This window comes from Taudactylus pleione, unplaced genomic scaffold, assembly GCF_031769625.1.
Source record: "Taudactylus pleione unplaced genomic scaffold, aTauple2 ptg000055l, whole genome shotgun sequence".
Lineage (NCBI taxonomy): Eukaryota > Metazoa > Chordata > Amphibia > Anura > Myobatrachidae > Taudactylus > Taudactylus pleione.
This window is the reverse complement of record NW_028284457.1, coordinates 11740690-11763189: the sequence shown is the minus strand read 5'-3', so window position 1 is coordinate 11763189 and position 22500 is coordinate 11740690. Positions and strand designations below refer to the sequence as shown.

The 22500-nt window shown below is 42.8% G+C and overlaps 1 protein-coding gene across 3 annotated transcripts in view; it reads right to left on the bottom strand.

Annotated features, from left to right (window-relative positions):
• SNCA (synuclein alpha) overlaps nucleotides 1-11524 on the bottom strand; it is an 82312-nt gene extending 70788 nt beyond the window's left edge. For 2 of the 3 annotated variants that reach the window (XM_088464430.1, XM_088464432.1), the window contains exons 1-2: nucleotides 11114-11524; nucleotides 9883-10028 (exon numbers count right to left, since the gene is read on the bottom strand). In XM_088464430.1, the coding sequence (XP_088320556.1) occupies nucleotides 9883-10003 (121 nt within the window). In that variant the 5' untranslated portion in view covers nucleotides 10004-10028; nucleotides 11114-11524. The remainder of the gene's footprint in view (nucleotides 1-9882; nucleotides 10029-11113) is intronic. The other variant, XM_088464433.1, reaches the window with a different exon arrangement.
• Between the last annotated feature and the right edge of the window lie 10976 nt (nucleotides 11525-22500).

Below are 22500 nucleotides of genomic sequence, written 5' to 3'. Positions count from 1 at the left end.
TGAATATAAAACTGAGTCCCCTTCAAAATCAAATATCGTATATACATCGGTACTTTTACATAGGCCAACATAGGATCTCCTGATTTACTAATATTTGATTTGAAATCGAAAACCAAATCTAACACAAAATCGAAAACAGCATTCCTAAAATAATAAACCTTCTTCTTGCTGGCATAAGCAGGTGTTACACAAAAACTTACACAGATCAGTGAGATCCATGCATGCTTCTGTGTGAATAAACCTATTAAAACTGTAAAATTTATAAAAAAAAAACGTTGTGGGGTCCTAAATGCACAACCAGAACCAGGCTTTTCTGAGCAGGTGCTGTTTGTGAAAATACAGGGGGAAAAAGACATAGGGTTGCCCTGTATTTTCCTCCATCACCAGGCTCAGTGAGCCAGTCTGGGTTTTGAAATTACAGGGGGAAAAATGAGTAGGGGTCCCCCGTATTTTCCAAACCAACACTGGACCCTTTCACTGGGTCCCCTGAACAAAGCATTCCTCACCTTACCTTACAAAATCAAATTATTGTAAATGGGGGATTTTGTCAGTGATATCTACATTCGATTTGATTTGATTTCAGGTGAGCTAAATCGAACATAAAATCGAATGCAAAATCGAGTTTTGATAAATATACCCCCCAAGGGCCTTATTCAGAATTAAGAGTAAGTGCACAAAAAAGGAGCACTATCTTGCAATGAAAGAGGTGCAAATGCTCGTATTATGCATACAGAGAAAATAAATACTGATTGCTTTTGCTTGTAGCAAACAAATACTGGACAGCTTTGTTTTTACACTGAATTAAGATAGAACACAGCTAGTCCCATCTATAAATCTACATGTTTTAAGTCTGTCCCACCTGCAATGCAACATGGTTTTTCCTTTTTTAGCTCTTACGCCTTGTAGCAGACCTGGGGCCTGATTCAGACCCACTCGCAAGCGGCTGTCCGCTCGCAAGTGGGTCGATGTTGTGCACTGTGCATGCGCACGACGGCGGGAGCTCCGTCGTGCGCATGCGCCAGACGCGACGAGCGAAGGACTTTCCTTCGCTCGTTGTGTCTGATCAAAGGGGGCGTGCTGTCGATGTTGATTGACAGCACGCCCCCTTTGGTGGGCGTGCCGGGGGCGTGCCTCCCTGACAGGGGCGTTCCCAAGGGAACGCCTACCGTCAGAAGCCGGCCCACTGACATCACTAGTGATGTCAGTGGGAGTGATTTTGGCTCTGATAGAGCCAAAATCACTCCGGGCCTTGCGGTTGAAAAACTCAACCGCAGGCTCTGGCTCGCAGTGGCGATGGTCGCGATGGTCAACACCATCGCGTGCAATCAAACTGCATGCTCGTATAGGCTGTGGGTGGTGACCCACAGCTATACAAGCGTCCAGGAGGACGCTCCATAATTATGGTGGGCGGCCCTCATTCAGAGCGTGCGCTCTGCTCAGAGCGTATGGCTCTGAATGAGGGCCTTGGTTCTAAGATATCTCAATCTCTATCCACTGTCAATAATTTATCAGCACTGACTTGAGCCCGGTTGACGTGAGTGTGACACAGAGGACCTGATTCAGATTTGGGAATAGAGTAAGAAAGAGCAGGTAACTGTGCATCTTGGGCATAACCATGCTGCACTTAAAGGTAGGTCAGGTTGAAAATGTGCAGTGAGATTTAGATTTAGGAGGGGTGTGTCCAAACTGAAATCTAAATTGCAGAGTTTGTCCAGCATTTGTGGGCTACATGCAAAATCAGCCATTATTTATCCAACATGGAAAAAAGTGCATGTATTTGCACCCCTTGCAATACAACATGGTTTGTCCATGTACACAGTTACTTGCTATTTCTTACTCTGTACCCAACTCTGAATCAGGCCCAGACATAATAAAGAAAACAATCTCAAGGTCTGTCTAAAAATGATTACATTGCCCATTATCTCACACACTAATTATTAATTTCCAAATTCTGCACTACAAAAGGTTGGTTAAGGACCAACTCACTCCAAATAGGAATCCTTAAGTTCTCTCTACACAAATACAATTAGACCACAAGCCAGTGCCAGTTATCATGACCTAAAAAATAACCAAAAAATGTACATGTAGTACAGATATGTAGCTGAATACAAATTAAATGAATTGGTTTAAGAATCACAAAGACCAATTTTTATTAAGGGAAGTTTAATATGAGAAAATACTTACAATGCTTATGGGATATAGAAAACAACTAATCTAAATTATATACAAAGATAGTCTTTGTCAAAAAGTTTTCTTAAAAACAAAAGAAAGAGTTGACAGATATGTTTCACCTAAATAATCATAACTGTTTGCAATTATCAGTGTCAGATTGGCTCTCAAGAAAATATTTGTAAGAAGATTTAGTAGGTTTAGGGCCAAATTCAATTAGCCACTATAATTAACCCAGGACCGTAACTAGACTTTTTAGTTCCCTTTGCCAGAAAGAGCATTGGCGCCCCCCCTCATTTTTCAAAGGGACATAATGCACCCGAAAAAGGGCCATGGCTTCATGGGAAAGGGCCAGAGAAGATATAAGAGAGGCCAGGAGATGCTGGGGATGAAATAAGAGGAAGCTACAAGCAAGAATGATAATAAACAGAAATTGGACAGGCCCAAACAGCACCCCCTGACCTGTGGTGCCCTGCATGATGGCACCGGCCGCACTACCCTAGCTACAGCCCTGAATTAACCGCACAAAACAAAGTGCTAGTAGCCTCGAGCTTTTGCACCTTAGGCTATTCAACTAGAAGTCCTTTTCCTCTCACGGTAGATCTGCAGCTAATATGTGTTAACCTATAGATTCCAGGATAAGACCCCGGACCTTGGCATTCACATCACCCGCGATAAGGGCACTTACAGCACCATGGATTTCTGTCAAGCTTCCCTCTTGCTCAAACAGAAATCCACATTGAGTGCAGGCTGCGAGCTGCCATGGGCTTCAATTGAATAGCCCCGGCCACTACAGTTAATCCCTACAGCTGATTGATCTGGCCCATATGCTTTTACACCTGAATCTTAAACTTTTATATGATATCCTGTTATAAGCAGCTCTAATATACATGTGGATGCCCCCTTGTCTCTAAGGAGGTCATGTGAGAGAAATTACAGTTTTGAAAAACAATTGACCAAATAAATATAAATAAATTCCCATGTGATATGATATTTCTTTGCCACACCTTTCTTTGCTGTAACTTCTGTATTTGGATCTCTCTCAAGGGGTTTGTTGCAGGAAGAAGCACATTTAGGCAATGCCACCTATAGATGTGTTGCCTAACAGGCAGAAGCAATGGAAAGTTATGCTTTCTGCATATGGGCATATCACAGCCCTATAGAATTCTATAGGGCTTGCTGTGCCACATTTCCACAGCAGATATCTTTGATATCTGCTGCTGCTGAACTTTTTAATACATATGGTGATCCATATGTATTATGGTAATCCTCTAAAAAACATCAGTTTTAAGAAGTTTTATCATATTTAACTATACTGTATATTACATCCTACCCAAAATGTGTTAAGCTGGGTACACACTAGATATATTGGATGATTTGTCATTTTGAGACGCATCAGAAAACCAAATTGTCCACATCGTCCAGTGTGTTCGCATTATTGTGCGCTCCCATTCATCATTCGTCTTATCTTCAGCTCTGCCTGCAGTGCAGGTAGCTCTCAAGATCCAGTGGCTGACACTACGCTTCTAGATATGGCGGGGGAAAGGTATATCATGTGGTCGTACACCAGATCGTGCAGTGTGTATGGTCCTCCCGATATATCATGCCGTAACATCTGCCATCATTGGGTACATACATCATGTAGTGTATACCCGACTTTAAAGAAAGCGTAGGCCTCTTATCAAGATCTCTTGATTCATATAGAATAAATTTTTGTTTTTTTGCTCTTTCCTTTCCACCCCTTTCCTTTCCGCACCTCAGTTCAATAAGATCACTCCATAAATTCTTTCTCTTTTTTTGCAATTATGTGACAGAAGTGTCTACTTTACAAGGTAACAAAATCACATTGGCCTATGAAACTGTTCCACCACAAAGACAATTTTTTGTCCCCTTAATCTATCTTTACATAAATCTAGGATTTCCTCTCTGTTTTGTGCTTTGAAAACTACTTAAATTTATGATTTATAGAATAGATGAAAGAATCTGCAAAGTTTGCTCCTCTAGTTAGAATAGTACATATAGTATTGTGGAAATACATAAAATGGAATAGACATTTTTAAAAATGCACATATGGGTATACTGTAGGGGCTAATTCAGAGATGTATGCAAACCTGATGTTTACGTGTAGTATAGTGTGTGCATGGAGCGGGTGCAGGGTTAGGGGTAGTGTTTGTAGGGAGTGGGTGCAGGATTAGGAGTAGTGGGGTGCAGGGATAGGGTTGGTGGGATACAGGGTTAGTAGTACCAGTCCATGGAAGTTGTCTGCGAAGCTGGAGAAGAGAGGACAGCACTGCAGAGGTTGAGTAATTAAGGGCTAATTAAGTTAAGTGGAAACTTCCAAATGCTTAATTAGTCATTAGGGTGGAGGGTGTCCAAAGTGTTCCAGTGCAAGTGTCGACATTATTTCCTTAAAATATGGGTTTAGAAAAATTGGACCTACACTGGCGGTGCTAAAATAAAAAAATATGGAATGCTCAAAAATCACTGAAATGAATACCAAAAATCTCACTCCTGCAAGGTTTCTGGTAAACTTGCACCTACGATAATTGAATATGACCCGAGGGGTTGCAAATATTTTTTTCTTTGCATAAATACTGACTGCTTTTATATGTAACCCACAAGTGCTGGGGTGGGGGGGTGAATATATGTCCGTGTGTGTATGTGTATATGTCAGTGTGTATGTGTCAGTGTGTGTATATGTGTCAGTATGTACTGTATGTGTATATGTCAGCAGAGCCGTAACTAGACATTTTGGTGCCCTGTCCCAGAGAGAGCATTGGCGCCCCCTCATTTTTCAAAGGGACATAATGCACCCAAAAAAGGGCCATGGCTTCATGGGGAAGGGCCAGGGAAGAAATTGGGGAGGCCAGGAGATGCTGGGGATGAAATAAGAGAAAGCTACAAGCAAGAATGATAATAAACAGAAATTTGACAGGCCCAAACAGCGCCCCCTGACCTGTGGTGCCCTGTGTGATGGCACCGGCCGCACTACCCTAGCTACGGCCCTGTATATCAGTGTGTATATGTGTATATGTCAGTGTGTGTCTGTATATTTGTCAGTGTGAATATATGTCAGTGTGTGTATGTGTCAGTATGTACTGTATGTGTATATGTCAGTGTGTGTGTATGTGTCACTGTGAATATATGTCAGTGTGTGTGTGTATATGTCAGTAAGTACTGTATGTGTCAGTGTGAATATATGTCAGTGTGTGTATGTATATATGTCAGTGTGTGTATATGTGTCAGTGTGTACTGTATGTGTATATGTCAGTGTGTGTGTATATGTGCCAGTGTGAATATATGTCAGTGTGTGTGTCTGTGTATATGTCAGTGTGTGTATATATGTATCAGTGTGTGTGTATGTATATAAGTATATATATATATAGTCAGTGTATATATATATATATAGTCAGTTTGTGTGTATATATGTGTCAGTGTGTGTGTGTATATATGTGTCCCAGTGTGTGTGTGTATATAGGTCAGTGTTTGTGTATATGTGTCACTGTGAATATATGTCAGTGTGTGTATGTGTACAGTATATGTCAGTGTGTGTATGTGTCAGTATGTACTCTATGTGTATAAGTCAGAGTGTATGTGTATGTCAGTGTGTATGTATGTGTATATGTCAGTGTGTATGTATATATGTGTCAGTGTGTGTGTATGTATATATATATATATATATATAGTCAGTGTGTGTATATATGTGTCAGTGTGTGTGTGTGTGTATATGTGTCAGTGTGTGTATATATATGCCAGTTAGTGTGTTTGTGTTTATATATGTCAGTGTGTGTGTGTGTATCTGTGTCCCTGTGTCTGTGCTGAGAGACAATGTGGGGGGAAGATGATGGTGTGACACAGAGACGACACATGGGGAGAGCTGATAGCCTGACTGAGAGACGATGCAGGGGGGCAGCTGAATGCCTGACTGAGAGATGACACAGGCGGGGAGCTGATCACCTGACTGAGAGATGATGCAGGGGGGAGCTGATCGCCTGACTGAGACAACGCAGGGGGAAACTGATCATCTGACTGAAAGACGACACAGGGGGGGGCTGATCGCCTGACTGAGAGACGATGCAGGGGGGAGCTGATCACCTCACTGAGAGACGACATGGGGGAGGGCTGATCGTCTGACTGAGAGACGACGCAGGGGGGGAGCTGATCACCTGACTGAGAGATGATGCATGGGGTGGGCTGATCACCTCACTGAAAGACGATGCAGGGGGGGAGCTGATCACCTGACTGAGAGATGATGCATGGGGGGTGCTGATCGCATGACTGAGAGACGACGCAGGGGGGGCGGTGATGGTGTGACTGAGAGAAAATGCAAGGGGGAGCTGATCACGTGACTGAGAGACAATGCGGGGGGAGCTGATCACCTGACTGTGAGATGATGCAGGGGGGAGCTGATCGCCTGACTGAGAGACGACACAGGGGGGGAGCTGATCGCCTGACTGAGAGATGATGCAGGAGGGAGCTGATCACCTGACTGAGAGACGATGCAGGGGGGTGGGCTGATCACCTCACTGAGAGACAACATAGGGGGGGCTGATCGCCTGACTGAGAGACGATGCAGGGGGGGAGCTGATCACCTGACTGAGAGACGATGCAGGGGGGCAGCTGAATGCCTGACTGAGAGATGACACAGGCGGGGAGCTGATCACCTGACTGAGAGACGATGCAGGGGGGAGCTGATCGCCTGACTGAGACAACGCAGGGGGAAACTGATCATCTGACTGAAAGACGACACAGGGGGGGGCTGATCGCCTGACTGAGAGACAACGCAGGGGGGAGCTGATCACCTCACTGAGAGACGACATGGGGGAGGGCTGATCGTCTGACTGAGAGACGACGCAGGGGGGGAGCTGATCACCTGACTGAGAGATGATGCATGGGGTGAGCTGATCACCTCACTGAAAGACGATGCAGGGGGGGAGCTGATCACCTGACTGAGAGATGATGCATGGGGGGTGCTGATCGCATGACTGAGAGACGACGCAGGGGGGGCGGTGATGGTGTGACTGAGAGACAACGCAAGGGGGAGCTGATCACGTGACTGAGAGACAATGCGGGGGGAGCTGATCACCTGACTGTGAGATGATGCAGGGGGGAGCTGATCGCCTGACTGAGAGACGACACAGGGGGGGAGCTGATCGCCTGACTGAGAGATGATGCAGGAGGGAGCTGATCACCTGACTGAGAGACGATGCAGGGGGGTGGGCTGATCACCTCACTGAGAGACAACATAGGGGGGGCTGATCGCCTGACTGAGAGATGATGCAGGGGGGGAGCTGATCACCTGACTGAGAGATGATGCAGGGGGGGAGCTGATCGCCTGACTGAGAGACGATGCAGGGGGGGCGGTGACGATGTTTTGAGAGACGATGCAGGGGGGAGATGATGGTGTGCTGAGAGTTGACACAGGGTGGCGGTGATGGTATGCTGAGAGAAGACACAGGGGGGAGGCTATGGTGTGGCTGAGAGACAACGCAGGGAGGGAGATGATGGTGTGGCTAAGAGGTGATGCAGTGAGATGATGGTGTGGCTGAGAGACGCAGGGGAAAGGAAGTTACACAGGGGGCACGAGTATGGTTGAACCGCTGTTGTATGATGATAAGTTTGTTATTATTCCAACACAAACAGGCATCTTCCGGACGATGTGACCTACAGTAGTGAAGACTGACTGAAGAAACCATCGTCCCAGGGAGGATTCTTTTCTTCAGAGGTTCCACATTGTGAGAAACCACTGGAGAGGTAAGGCGCATATGGAATGTAAAGGAATGTGCCCAAAAAATGGGTGGTGTGTCATGTTGCCACGCCCCATTTTCAGTAGCCACACCCCTTCCGGTAGGTTACTACGCCCATATTTTTGGCACGTGCCTTCGGCGCGCAAGATATACTTGTCTGTGTAGTGTGTGTGTGTGCGGGGAGGGCACAAATCTGAAACTTGCCCTGGGCTCCAAAGACACTAGTTACGCCACTGCTAGTAGAACTGGGTTACACATTAGCATGGTTCTATCTGGATGTTCTAATATGGAAAAATCCTCTTAGCTTTGCCTGTGGAGAGTTGTGAATTTTTGCCTAGCTTTGAGTATTGCTTTTTAGTTCCTAATGTGACATAATGAATCCCTCATTGACAAATTGCAATCTGGCTGGATCTCCCAGTTTTGCCTGTGGCTGCTATCTTTATGCTGAATAATGTTACACATATGCATTAAATCTGGGATATGCAGTTCTCCAGGGATGAAGATGACAGTTATTTGAAACCCCACCAAGTACAGCCAGGTACAATGCAGTGAGGGAATTATAGTTCTTAGAAAAGAGAATCAGGGTGGGCTCTTACACCCCTTACTAATTCCTAGGAGAAGTGGACCAATGGAGCGCTTCAAGTGATGTCTTGCAGTAGCAATACTGTATGACTAAAGAACATCCTTCCTATCTAGCAACATACTTTCAATAAACACTGTTGTTGTCCATGTTTAATTGTCTGACCAACTCAGAGCTCCCTTATTTCCCTGATCACAAACTAAAGTCCAGGAGTAGTTAATGTATTGTCAGCAGCCATTTTAGCAGCACTATTGACTAAAACCCACAAAAGTTTCAAATACAGCTCTTCATGGGATAAATTAAGAGACAGTCTTATATGTACTGGTACATATCAATGTTCCCCTTCCCCACAGGAGTTTTTACACTATTCACAAATATAAACAAATACATATACAATACACAAACATTTGCATACACATATGTGTATACACACATGCACACACACAGCTTAGTGTATCCGCTGATCTACTGTGGTCTGGCTGTATTTGGAAATCAATACACAGTCTATTTGAGTGTAATGCTGGGAACACACGGAACAATCGTCAGCGATAACGATATTGCTAAACAATCTCCCTTTAAAAATCCTGGTGTGCTGGATGAACGATATTGTTCATTCACACACCAAAAAACCACCAACAACCCACGATTGCTGACTCTATGGAGAGATAACAATATCGTCCAGGTTGGACTGCATGCATGTACGATGGTCGATATCATCCAGCGGGAGCGCGCATCGTTGGTTGGTCATTGCATACACACGGAACTATATGAACGATATATCGTTGAACTATATCGTTATCGTTCATATCGTTGAAAAATATCATTCCGTGTATACGCACCTTAAGACTAGGCAGCATATAAATCAGTTCCCTGACAGGTTCTTGATAATCTGGTATCTGATACACTTGTCTCACATGAGCAACAATTTCAATTACCTGTAGGGTGGTAATTTGACTAATCAATGGTGACCTTTCATTTCTTTGTCACCTTTTGTTAGTTATTTTTTAAAGTTGTAAATTATAATGTGAATCATTAGTAAAAATGGCTAACCATTTGATGTTTATTTTAATCCTATTGTGTGTTGTAATTGTATTTCTTTATTTCAAGGCTTTATAAGTTAGATCTAAATAGTTTTACTTTCGGATTTTCTAAGAAATCTTAGCTAAGAGCAATTCATGCACTGATGTCAGTAACTGTAATGAAGACTATCTTGGTGAAATGTGAAAGCATCTCATCCAATAAGACACCTTTGTTATAAAATCTAAACTTCGCTCAAACTGTACAAGAGGAACAAAATGTAAAATGTGCTCTGAGGATTTCTCAACCTCCAGTGAAATCAAGATCCTAATGTAACAGCTAACAGTTTATTAATCAGTTTTTACCTACCTACGTAAAGGACGCCCTCTTTTGTCTTTCCTGCTGCCTCCGCCACACCCTGCTTGGTTTTTTCTGCAGCTGCTACGACTCCCTCTTTAGCTTTAGAAAGCCCTTTCATGAATACATCCATAGCTAGCAACTCTGATTCAGAAGTGCTGTGAAACATATGTGATCCATGTCAAATAATAAGCAGTTTAGTACAAATCTTAAACCATCAACATGAATTCTTACTGTCTTTGAATTTCATACTGTTTTACCTGTCACAAACAAACTGTGTTTAGACTTAGAAAAACCACTAAAATGTACATCCAATCTCTATTTAAAATTATATGGCATTAAATCTCAACATTAGAAATATTCACATTACGATGAATTTCAGGACAATCTTATATCACATATATAGCCTAGCACAATTGCCAGTATTCTTTAATTGCTTGAAATATGCAAAAGAACACAATAACACAAAATGTAATTGACATTAAAATCATCACTTATATGAATAATATATATTATTAATAGATAGATAGATAGATAGATAGATAGAAGCAACAGGTACATAGATAGATAAGTAGATAGAAAGATGATAAGTAGATGAGACATGCTGATAGATAGATAGATAGATAGATAGATAGATAGATAGATAGATAGATAGATAGATAGATAGATAGATAGATAGATAGATAGATATGAGATAGAGAGATAGATAGATATGAGATAGATAGATAGATATGAGATAGATATGAGATAGATAGATAGATAGATAGATAGATAGATAGATAGATAGATAGATATGAGATAGATAGATAGATATAGATAGATATAGATAGCTAGATAGATAGGTAGATGAGAGAGATGATAATAGATAGATAGATGAGAGAGATGATAATAGATAGATAGATGAGAGAGATGATGATAATAGATAGCTAGATAGATAGATATGAGAGCAACAAGTAGATAGAAAAATAGATAAACAAATAGACGAGAGAGAAAAAGATAGAGGTTTTAAATTATTGTATTACATTATCTATGTAATATATAAACCTCTTTTCTTTAGGGCACTAAGGACACAGGTAATATATAGGTCAGATTATTACTACAGTTTTCTTATTTCTTGTTAATAAGGAAGAGACAACAGTACATAAGAATTTTATATCTTTGCCAGCTATTGAATTTTAACCTAATAAGGTATCCTACAAATTCTATGCTATAAATTATGTGTAATATATATAGTTATACTTACATAAACCTTTGGTTCCTGCGAGCTGACCACGGGGATGATATCTGCTCTTCAGTAACAAATTAAATAAAGATCAGTACATTTCGGCTAAATAAATCCCACGCTTATGCCAAAACCTTATGGAATGTACAACATTCAAGTCTAGTAGCAGGCACTTGATAATAACATATGAAACCCCATAAATAAAACAAATGGTTATAAAAGAAGAAAAAATGGTTAAACGTTCACTTTTACTCTACAATAGCAGCTCCTTCGTTTGACTAGTATTCTCTTCTTCCCCAACACCCTCTCCATTTCCCTCCTCCTCTTTCTTTTCTTTCCACATGCCTGATTTGTCAGTGTGAAAACTGAAAAATTGCAGGCAGCCTCCCTACGCTGGACCACTTGTAAACTCACTGCTTGTTCCTCTGGCAAACAATGAGAGCCATTATCAGCAAGATTCCTCTATCGTATCACAAAATTATTGCTTGGTTCGGTTAGTTAACCATGCAGATGCTGACGAGTCGCAATCACGTGTCCAGAAATAGGACTAAAAATTAAATGCATTTGTCAACTACAGAAAAAGCATTTCTCCCAAAGGCAGATGCTTTAGTCACACTTTGCTGAATTATTCATTGCTAAATAACAGTGATTGCACAATAAATACTCATATTGTCTAACCACATGCCCACTGTCACTACGATTCTTGCAGCTCAGCATCAGTTAAGACAATATGTGTTTTTATTTTATAATGACCTCTGATGCCACATTATAAAAATAATACACATAACACATCTCCTGTTATTAACAAGCAATTATAGTATATGCTGTTCTATGCTGTACTAGTGTATGGAAGGATTTTAGTTCATTGTAAACGAAACATGAGTGATGACCAGTTTTAATTACATTTCAACACGTCTATTTTATGCTTCAGACAGCAAATTACTTCCTACTGTATGTGAAATTAAATGTGCCAAGAGCTCCTATAATACCTAAGAGATAAATATTTTTTTCTTACCTGAAAGTGAAATTCAACAATTACGCATGCATCAACAATTCTATTTTGCATCTTTAAAGTGAACAAGCAACTATAACTTTATTACATTATTTAAGCTTTCAATTTTTTTAATGCAGGAAAACATAATAAATTACTTAAATTGCATCAGTATGAAAACTGCAAGATGAATATGTTAACATTAAGCAAATACATTTCTTACTAGCAGAAGTACCTGGTGTTACCAGGGTTTAAATCTTCAAGTTATCAAGTTTTACTATGTGATGTCGTCCAAATCCATCCAGTAGAAGGCCAGAAAAGGCTCCCCTGGTCAAAGTTCTGCCCATCGTACATCAATGGGAGGATCCGAAAAGCAGCTCAACCCCCTAGTATGTCTTCTGGGATCCAATGTTACCACTCTGTTAAGTTTTCATCCAAATCTATCCAGTGGAAGACTTAGAACAGGCTCCCCAGGTCAAAGGTCTACCCAGTGTACACCAACAGGATGTCCGATCAGAACCCAGAAGCCCTCTAAAACCTGGCAATGGTTTCATCCTAATCGGTGCAAGGGTGTCAAAATGCATAACCAGACAGACATTAGGAATATTGTATGAATTTCAGCATTATTAGACCTAATTCAAAATTTCCCTGAAAATACCCTATATATATATATATATATATATATATATATATATATATTATATATATATATATATATATATATATATATTTTTTTAACTATAGTGAATTTTGCAGGGGCTGTGATTTTGTTTTGTGAAAATGTAGAAGACGTATTAATTTGCCTTGGCTTAGAATGGTTGGATGACTTATATCCTCACATAACTACCAGCAACGAGGAAAGTTGTACTCCAGATTGCAAATGGACAGTCAAAATTAAGTGTAATACAAATGGGACAGTAAAAAAACAGACAAGTGGCCAAGGGATAGTCACAAAAATTGTGGAGAAAATTATTATTTACCACCCACAGTAACTAAGCACACTTCAATCAGAACTTTGCTTATAGTGGCGGCCACAAAGAAAGTTGTGTTACTTTGTTTATCCAGTTGTATTGTATGTCATTGCTTTGAACAGATCTTTGTGGTGCCCTACATAATACAAGAGAATCATTTTGATGGAAAAAAAACAGCCTTTCTTCATGGTGAACTAAAGGAGGATATTTCAATAGAACAACCATCTGGCTTTAAGGATCTTCAAATGTCTGACCTAGAATGCAAACTTCAGAAAAAATGGTCTGGAGCAGACTGCAAGAGCTTGGGATATTAAAATAAATGAAATCATAAAGGGGATTTGCTGCATAGCAGACCACCATTTACACAAAACCAGATAGATTGACCTATCTAGTCATTTAAGTGGACAATCTTCTGATCTATTATGTGCAGGGATGGGATGATATTGAAACACTACAAGCCCTAATCCTGGATTTGGATACATAAAACCTGAGAGGAAAAGATTGCAGCTTTCTTTTTTATCAAAGACACAGAATATAGGAGACGACTGCGACACTCTAACAGAGTAAGGAACAAAATGATGGCACCGCGCATGTTCAGAAGAACAGGCAGTGGCCATCTTGGTTATGGATTGTAACATCCCTAAACGAGCCAAAATTGAGTATGCGCAGTAGTCCTCTCCACCACCCCACTCGCTACAAGCTTACATATTACACAACGATTTACTTTCAGTTTTCTTGTAGCAACTATAAAAAATTGAGGGTTAATCAAGTGAGAAAACATCAACATTTCAAATGGCTCTAGTCTACATTTCACTGACTGTGCGGACCATATCAACAGTCTCTTTCTTCACAAACTCACAACTTCTGTTACTCTCAACTGTATCAATGTCTTCCATACCTATAACATTTAATTTGCGCAAAGTCTCTTTGCCACTCACACCAGTCACTTTTTGGGGTAAATTTACTAAAAGGAGAGTTTTTAGAAGTGAGTTTTAGAAGAGATGTTGCCCATAGCAACCAATCAGACTTTAGCTATTATCTTCTAGAAGGTGCTAGTTAAATGTTAAGTAGAATCTGATTGGTTGCTATTTTCAACATCTCTTCTAAAACACTTCTATAAACTCTCACTTTAGTAAATTTACCCCCTTGACTTTTACTTGTGTAAGTCCTAAGGTTCATTGAACACAATATTTGCAAATTTCTTACTGTATCTACTTGTTTGAATTTTCAAATTCAATTTTTTTGTTTCTCTTAATATGAAATCTCTTGACTTGATACATATCAGGGATATTGAATCCAGTTTGAACTGTCTCTCGTTTGGTATGTATACATTAGGCAGTACTTCCAAAAGTTCTGAGATGCTTACATTTGGTTTTCTTCCTGACCACACTTCAATTTGTGTTTTTCTTTCAAGGCAACTGTAGGAGAACATTTTTTAAGGTAAACTGCTGAGGACATGGCTTCCTCCCAACATGCTTGCTTAGGCCTGCATCCTTTAGAATACATCAGGCTATCTCCACTAGTGTGTGGTTTACTCGCTCACTCACACCATTCTGTACAGGAATAAATGCAAGGGTCCATTGTTTTTTAATTCCATATTTCCTTAGGAAGAGTTCCACATCTTTGATTAGATATTCTCCACCATTGTCAGATTTTCCACAAGTCTCTATGATATAAAGTTTGATGAAGTCTCCCTGAATGGTTTTGTTGTTGTGTCTGTTAGAGGTAGTGATAATATATCTTGCCGAGGTGGTTTTTCTTATATACAACATATATACAATATAAACAATACAAAAAGCAATAGGCAAACCATGAGCCTTCAACTAAGACTTTCAACAATTGGCCAAATGAACGTGACCAGACACTTAGGTGCAGATTAAGCTGTAGTGGTATGAGGTAAAGAGGTCAACAGTGACAATGGGTATGGGTAATGGCTGACAATGACAATTTCACCAGTCACTATGTCAACTACACTATGCCGACACTGGGATCCCAACACAAGTGAAATGCTACTTACAGCATTTTACCTCTGCGGCAAGGCCATCACAACCTGCTCAGCATAGCCTGCACTGCAGGGAGGTGCCAGGCTGGAGAGGTGCTCTCCCTGCAGCTGCTGCCGAGTCAGTTTTTGCTGCTGCCAGCTGCCGCTGTGCCTATCACACTATATTCCCTTGCTGCTGCAGGGAAGTTTGGCTGAGTCTGAGTGGCTCTTCACACAGTCCCACCCCTTGCTGATCAGGAGTCCTCTGTATGGCTGCCTGTGCCTGCTCAGTGTGGATGCTCCATAGATCATCCCTCCCTACCTCCTGCCTGAGAGGTCTCCACCCCCTCCTATCCTCTATCCTGACTGTATTCTGTCCTATTGAATCTCCTGTGACTGTCCCTGATATGTCCCCTCAGTCACTGTGAGTCTCCGCCCCCTCCTGACTGTCACTACTCTGACTGTATTCCATTTAATCTACTTACACCGAGTCCCTGCCCCCTCTTCTACCCTGTGTGACTATTCTAATGTATTCCCTCAGGCTAAATCCACGCCCCCACCCACTTATATACCCTCATTGACTTTTCTAATCTACTCTGTCCTGTACCTTGTCAAGACCCCGCCCCCTTGTCTGCAGTCTCCGCCGCCTTTCCCAATCTACCCTGTCTCTGAATTATTTTACCATACCCTGGAGCAGAGACCAAACACTTCCTCCTTATGGACAGGTAAGTGCTAATGGAGGGGTGAAAATGTTTACATTTTATATAGTGGGATGGTATACTACACATCTCTCCCTGCACACACTGCATTATATGGCAGTCACTGCTATGTTCCCTGCATTATATGGCAGTCACTGCTATGTTCCCTGCCTTATCTGGCAGTCATTGCAACACACTCTGCATTATCTGGTGGTCACTGTGATGTTCCCTGCATTATCTTGCGGTTACTGCAATGTTCCCTGCATTATCTGGTGGTCACTGCAATGCTATCTGCATTATCTGTTGGTCACTGCAATGCTCCCTGCATTATCTGGCGGTCACTGCGATTCTCTCTGCATTATCTGGCGGTCACTGCGATGTTCCCGGCATTATCTTACAGTCACTGTGATGTTCCCTGCATTATCTGGCACTCCTGCTATGCTCTCTTCATTATGTGGTGGTCACTGCGATGCTTTCTGCATTATCTGGTGGTCACTGCAATACTCTGCATTACCTGGTGGTCACTGCGATGTTCTCTGCATTACATGGTGGTCACTGGGATGTTCCCTGCATTCAGGGGTGTATCTAGGGATCTGAGCACCCCTGGCAATGTAAAGGACTGGCACCCCCCTCCCCCTATAATTTCAGGTAGTGCCCCCAGTAGTATTCCCCCTATTGCATTACCCCCAGTAGCGGTCACCCTCCCCATACAGTGCCCCCAGTAGTAGTCCCCCCTATGCAGTGACCCAGTAGTAATCCCCCCTATGCATTGCCTCCAGTAATCCCCCCCTATGTATTGCCCCCAGTAGTAGTCTCCCTATGCATTGCCCCCAGTAGTAATATCCCCCTGCATTGCCCCCAGTAGCGGCCACTCCCTTTACAGTGACCCTAGCAGCAGTCACCCCCTTTACAGTGCCCCCAGTAGCAGCCACCCCCTTTACAGTGCCCCAAGTAGCAGCCACTCCCTTTACAGTGCCCCAAGTAGTGGCCACCCCCTTTACAGTGCCCCAGGTAGCGGCCACCCCCTTTACAGTGCCCCAGGTAGTGGCCACCCCCTTTACAGTACCCCAAGTAGCGGCCAACCCCCTCCCCTCCTCCCTCCCTCTGCAGTGCCAGAAAAAAAAAACATACAGAAACAAATAAAACACAACTTACCTGATCCCGGCTCCTGCTGACGACTGCCTCTGTCCGTGCCTCCCGGCCCACTCTGCAGTATGGGAGAGACATCTTGACGTCTCTCCCATCACTCACTGCGGGGGGAGCCAGAAGACGGAGCTCATGATTGAGCTCCAGCTGGCTCCCTCCATGGCGGCAGCAGCCAATGAGAGTCTGCGTTACTCTCATTGGCTGGCTGCTATAACAAACACACAGCCGCCACTGGCAGCTGTGTGTTTGTTACTGTGTTGGGCAGACCGCTGTCACTGTGGTCTGTCCTACACTTGTGGGGCCCGGGGGGACTAGCGGTGGCTGCACCACCGCTAGTTCCGGCCTGATCCACCCCTGGGCTGCTGGTGGCACTGCCGGACGGTGCCCCCATTTGGGCGGCACCCCCCTTTGGCCGGCACCCCTGACGAATGCCATCCTGGCCTATGAGTAGATACGCCCCTGCCTGTATTATCTGGTGGTCTCTGAAATGTTCTCTGCATTATCTAGTGGTCACTGAAATGCTCTCTGCATTATCTGGTGGTCACTGCGATGCTCTCTTTATTATCTGGGGGTCTATATAACACTATCTGTATTATCTAGCAGTCACCTTTACTTTAACTTTAACTCCACCCAAGCTAAACAGTGCTTCAATCTGCTTTCGTACAAAGATGGGCCTGTCTCAAACTAATCTTAATGTTGTACATGAGTTTACATGAATGGTAAGGAAGGGGCATTGACTCATGCACTGCGGCCTGAATGAAATAACAGTTTTTTTTTATAGTGTTATATTTTTAGATATATGATTTAGGTCAGTAATATACAGCTTTTCCTAATAATATCCTATAGGTTTACTTGCTGTTTAAAATTTTTGAAATTGCTTGTTTTTCCAGCAGCCCAGGAGACAGCTAGGCACAGAGGGTGACCCATGTGGGAGGTGTCTGTCACCAGGGCTGGTGCAGTATGGTAAGCCGGCCCCACGCAGCAAGGAAGTGCCAGGCTAGAGAGGAACCAATGCCGCCTTCTCCATTTGCCGGGCGCTTGCTGAGATTTTTTTACGAGCGGGTGCCTGGCGGCTACCTCCCTGCAGACTGAGGCTGGGGGTCACTCCTGAACTCCACCTTCCGGCTCCAGCAGTGTGTGTAGGGAGAGATGTCATGACATCTCTCCCTACACACAGTGGTGGGCACAGAAGTGGGGTTTCAGGTAGGTATAGTGTGTTTGTGTGCCATGTGTGAGGGCATTATTATTGTGTGTCATTATGTGTAAGGGGCACTAGTACTATGGGCATTGTGTAAGGGGCACTACTGTGGTCATTATGTATAATAGGCACTACTACTGTGGGCATTTTGTATAAGGGGCACTAGTACTGTGGGATTATGTATAAAAGGGCAGTACTGTAGGTATTCTTTATAAGGGGCACTACTGTGTGTGGCAACATAAGGGATACTACTTTGTGGTGTAATGTGAATCAAGCACTATGTGCAGTGCATTGTGAATAAAATTGTGCTACTGTATGGAGTAATTTTAATTGGGGGTACTGTTGAGTAGCCACGCCCCTTCTTTAGTCAGTTTCACTAGTGGAAAGTAAATATCTGTAATGCTTTCTTCAACTGAGGCAGAATATGTTGCAGCAGCACATATAAGTCAAGGGGTAATATGTCTTGGACCACTGGGGGCAGAACTGACATAAATGATTGAAGACAAAAAAATGTCTTGTACTAGTACAGACAAAATGCATTCACCAGAGTACCAAGCACATGACATGTATATTTCAATTATCATATCTTAAGATAATTACAAGAACGGTATTGTCCAATAGGGGATAGTATTGCACACATCTTTACGAAACTTCTACCTGGAGAAGGACATCAAACATTATTGAGTAAAGTAGGATTAGTGGAGTAAACATCAGCTGTTTAGAAGGAATGTTGGAGTTTAACAATAGACACAGGATAAGTATTATTTTATAAGCTTTACTGGAGGGAGAGTACTGTAGGCAGTGTTGTATCTAAAGTTGTCAAATACTGACGCCTATCATAATCCCGACGCCGTAACGCCAAGGACGACATCCCATATAAAGGTAAGTCCGGGGAGCCCTTAGCATTAGCCGTGGGGATGTGTGTTAGAATTAGGGAATCTAGTGAGGTTAGGGATAGGTTTGGGGGGGATTAGGGTAAGGCATCCCAAGGAGGGAGGGCTTGGGTCAGGCACCCCCCAGGAGGGTTAGGTTTAGGGAGCGGTAAGGGGGGGGTTAGGGTTAGGCACTAGGGGGGAGGTTAGGGTTATGCACCACTAAGGGATGGTTAGTGTGGGCAGGGGAGGTTAGGGTACTTTCCTGCCTCTGTTGGGATCTTGATCCTGTCAGGTAGCCGCTGTCGGGATTTGAACCGGCAGCTAAATCGCCACATTTAAATCCCATTCCCTTCAAAGATGCATGTAACTCAAAATAGTGTAAGATGAAGCTTAAATAGTGCTTAGCTTGCATCTGTTCACTATTAATGTACTATACTTGTGTGTGACTGCACCCTCCACAAGTGTCAGGTACATGCAGCATAAGCTGTCTGCATTCCAAGTGCAACAAATTATTTAAATGATATTATGCAAAGGCACTTACATTCAACTCTAAATCATCCCCAAAAATCCAACATTTGAGCATTGCAGTAAATAGCTAATCCAATGAGCCCATGGGGAGCTGATGTTATGCCTCATTACAGTTTTGACATACATGTAACATATCAATACCGAAATAATTTATTTCCAGTTAGCATTCAATAATTATTTTCCAGTTTTGATTTTATCCATGATAAATATTTTAAAAGATACACTATAATCATATTTATTTCTAGAATGTTCAAGTATTCAAGATATTGTTTGGCAAAAACAATTACAGAAAGTGGCACTAAAAATAATCTTCATAAGTTCATCCAAAATGGAAAGAATTATTGCAGCATTTATAATGTATATTTAAAAGTTTCCATGATATGAAGTGAAGATATTTTTTTTTTATATAACCTTGTCATCGACCTTATCAAGGTTGAAGCTGGGCTTTATTTCACCCAGGGTAAAAACTCAGCACGTCTCCACCTCCCCCTCCCCCCACACACACCTATGTTTCTACCAAAACACTTTTATTCATTAAGTGTATACAGGTCATCAGACCTCCCTAAATGCCCCTGACATTTCCCACCAGCCAGCCAACACCTTCCTACATGCTCATCGGGGAGTAGATTTACTAAAGCTTCTAAGAATGAAGAGTGGTGTAATAGAGAATTTTTGGGTAGAATCTGATTGATTGCTAAGAACATTCATAGAACATTTAATAATTCTATCCCCCAGGTCCAATCACATTTATAAAAATATTCACAAAACTTTGGGTCTGATTCAGACTTGGGAATAGAGAGAGATATCTCTCTCAACTGAACATTTTGGTGAAACCATGTTGTACTGCAGATGGGGCAGATTTAAAATGTGCAGAGAGATTTAGATTTGGGAGGGAGGTGTCCAAACTGACATCTAAATTGTAGAGTAATAATAAAGCTGTGCAGTATTTGTGGGCTACATGCAAAAGCAGCCAGTATATACCCTACATGCAAAAAAAAAATATGTATTTACACCCCTTGCATTGCAACATGGTTTGTCCAGGTACACAGTTAAGTGTTATCTCTCTCTCTATTCCCAATTCTGAATCAGGCCCATTGTCAGCAATAATATCTTTCTAATAAAATGCTTATGTATGTGTGTTACTTCTTGTAACAATTGAATGGCATTGCGAGTGGGTACATAGGAGCTCATTCAGACCCGGACGCTAAGCTGCGCTCTCACGCAGCTAAAAGGGGCCGGATATGCAAATGCCGTGATCGCACTGTCTGGTGTAAGGATGCCCTCTATGTCTTAGAGAGCGATGGCAGAGCGAACGCACGCCGGTATAAAGACGCCCCCCTCTCTCACTTAACACACGTCATCTCCAGGAAGTATATGAACAATCGGAACCATCGAGAGTCATCGGAGCAGCACGCAGCGCTTGAGGTAGACCTTACCCCGCCACAAGCACTGCGATCACTGCAGGCTGAAATACAACCAAGTGACATGTACAACTACACATCTTTGGTAATTATGCACACCCATAAAACTCAGTTTTGACGGCCAGACACGCCTCCGTCCGCAGCACCACTCCCCCGTTGACAAGCACCTTCCCCTGTTACCACCCACAAACGGCGCTATCTGTCACTCAAAATAGCGTCCAGTCTGTGTACTACGAGAGCATGATTCCCAGCTGCAATGACTGATTCGCGCATGCATACTTTGACATATACACATGCGCAAATGTGCGATAATCGCATATAGCTTGTGTTCGCAGCTTAGCGAACGGGTCTGAATCAGGCCCATAGTCCGGAAAAAATGCAACACATATGTATGCAAAAAGTGCAGATATTTTGACACAATGATATCTTGCTAATATATAGATTCACATACAGTACTATCTGTTATTCTCCACAAATAAAGCATGCGACTCCATTTATTATGTTATGTTATCTCTCAATATTCACATTTTGTATTGTGATCCCTGACATGGCTGTCAGAAGTTATATGGGTCCTCCAAGTAATAATCTCTAGTAGATAGTCTCTGATTAAATTATACTGATGAGGCTGCTTATATCCAGGGGTCAGAGGAGTATGTGATGAGCTCCTGCAATCTTAGCTCAGCACATGCTCCTCTGACAAACTTTGCTGAATAACATGAGATTGACTAGATGGCCCTCATTCAGAGGCGGTCGCAAGAAGCGATCGCTCTCTCTGAATGAGAGCGGCCGCTTCTTTTTTTAAGTGCTGCCTCTTGGTCGCTAGCTAAGCTGTGGGTTACCACCCACAGCTTAGCGACTGACCAGGGTGATGGTCGCGATGGTCAAGACCATCGGGGCTTGCGACAAGACCCTAAGGTTGGGTCTCAGCAACCGCAAGCCCCAGGGAGCTTCCTGCTCTGTCAGGAACGCCTCCATTTGTGTATCCACCCCACCGACAGCCGACAGCCAACATCGACAGCCTGCCCTTTTGTAGTGAGCTCCGGAGCGAGAGAGTTTCGGGGCATGCGCACGCGCAGTGCAGCCACTGCGCATGCGCAGGACCAAAACATCGACCTGGTTGTGAGCGCTCAGCGCTTGCGACCGGGTCTGAATGTGGTCCAATGTGTGAGAGCTGCAAGGACCTTCACTGCTGCTCTCAGTGTGTAGTAGCAGTGAAAAACAATTTTGGCACAGCACTGCCAACCTTGCACTCCCCTCCCATGTGCAGTCTCAACCTGGTGGTAGCAGGAAGGCACTCCATTACGCTCACTGTGCATACTGACCCTGGCAGTTGCCTCCTTCCAAATCAGGCTCCCAAGGTACTGTACCTGCCTGACCAGTTCCCCTAGTTTCAACACTGAGCCTCACTGTAAAACAATAATGCCCATCCCTGTTTATCAATATTAGTTTGATTTGTTTACAGACAAGTAAGCCGATGTGCACAGCTAAAACAAAATGATCTATGGAATGATGGAACCTTTTTCTGGATTTTTCAAGCTGATGGAAGGACTAAAATTTGGCAAAAACTACAAACATTCAATAATGCAATAGGCAGTTTAA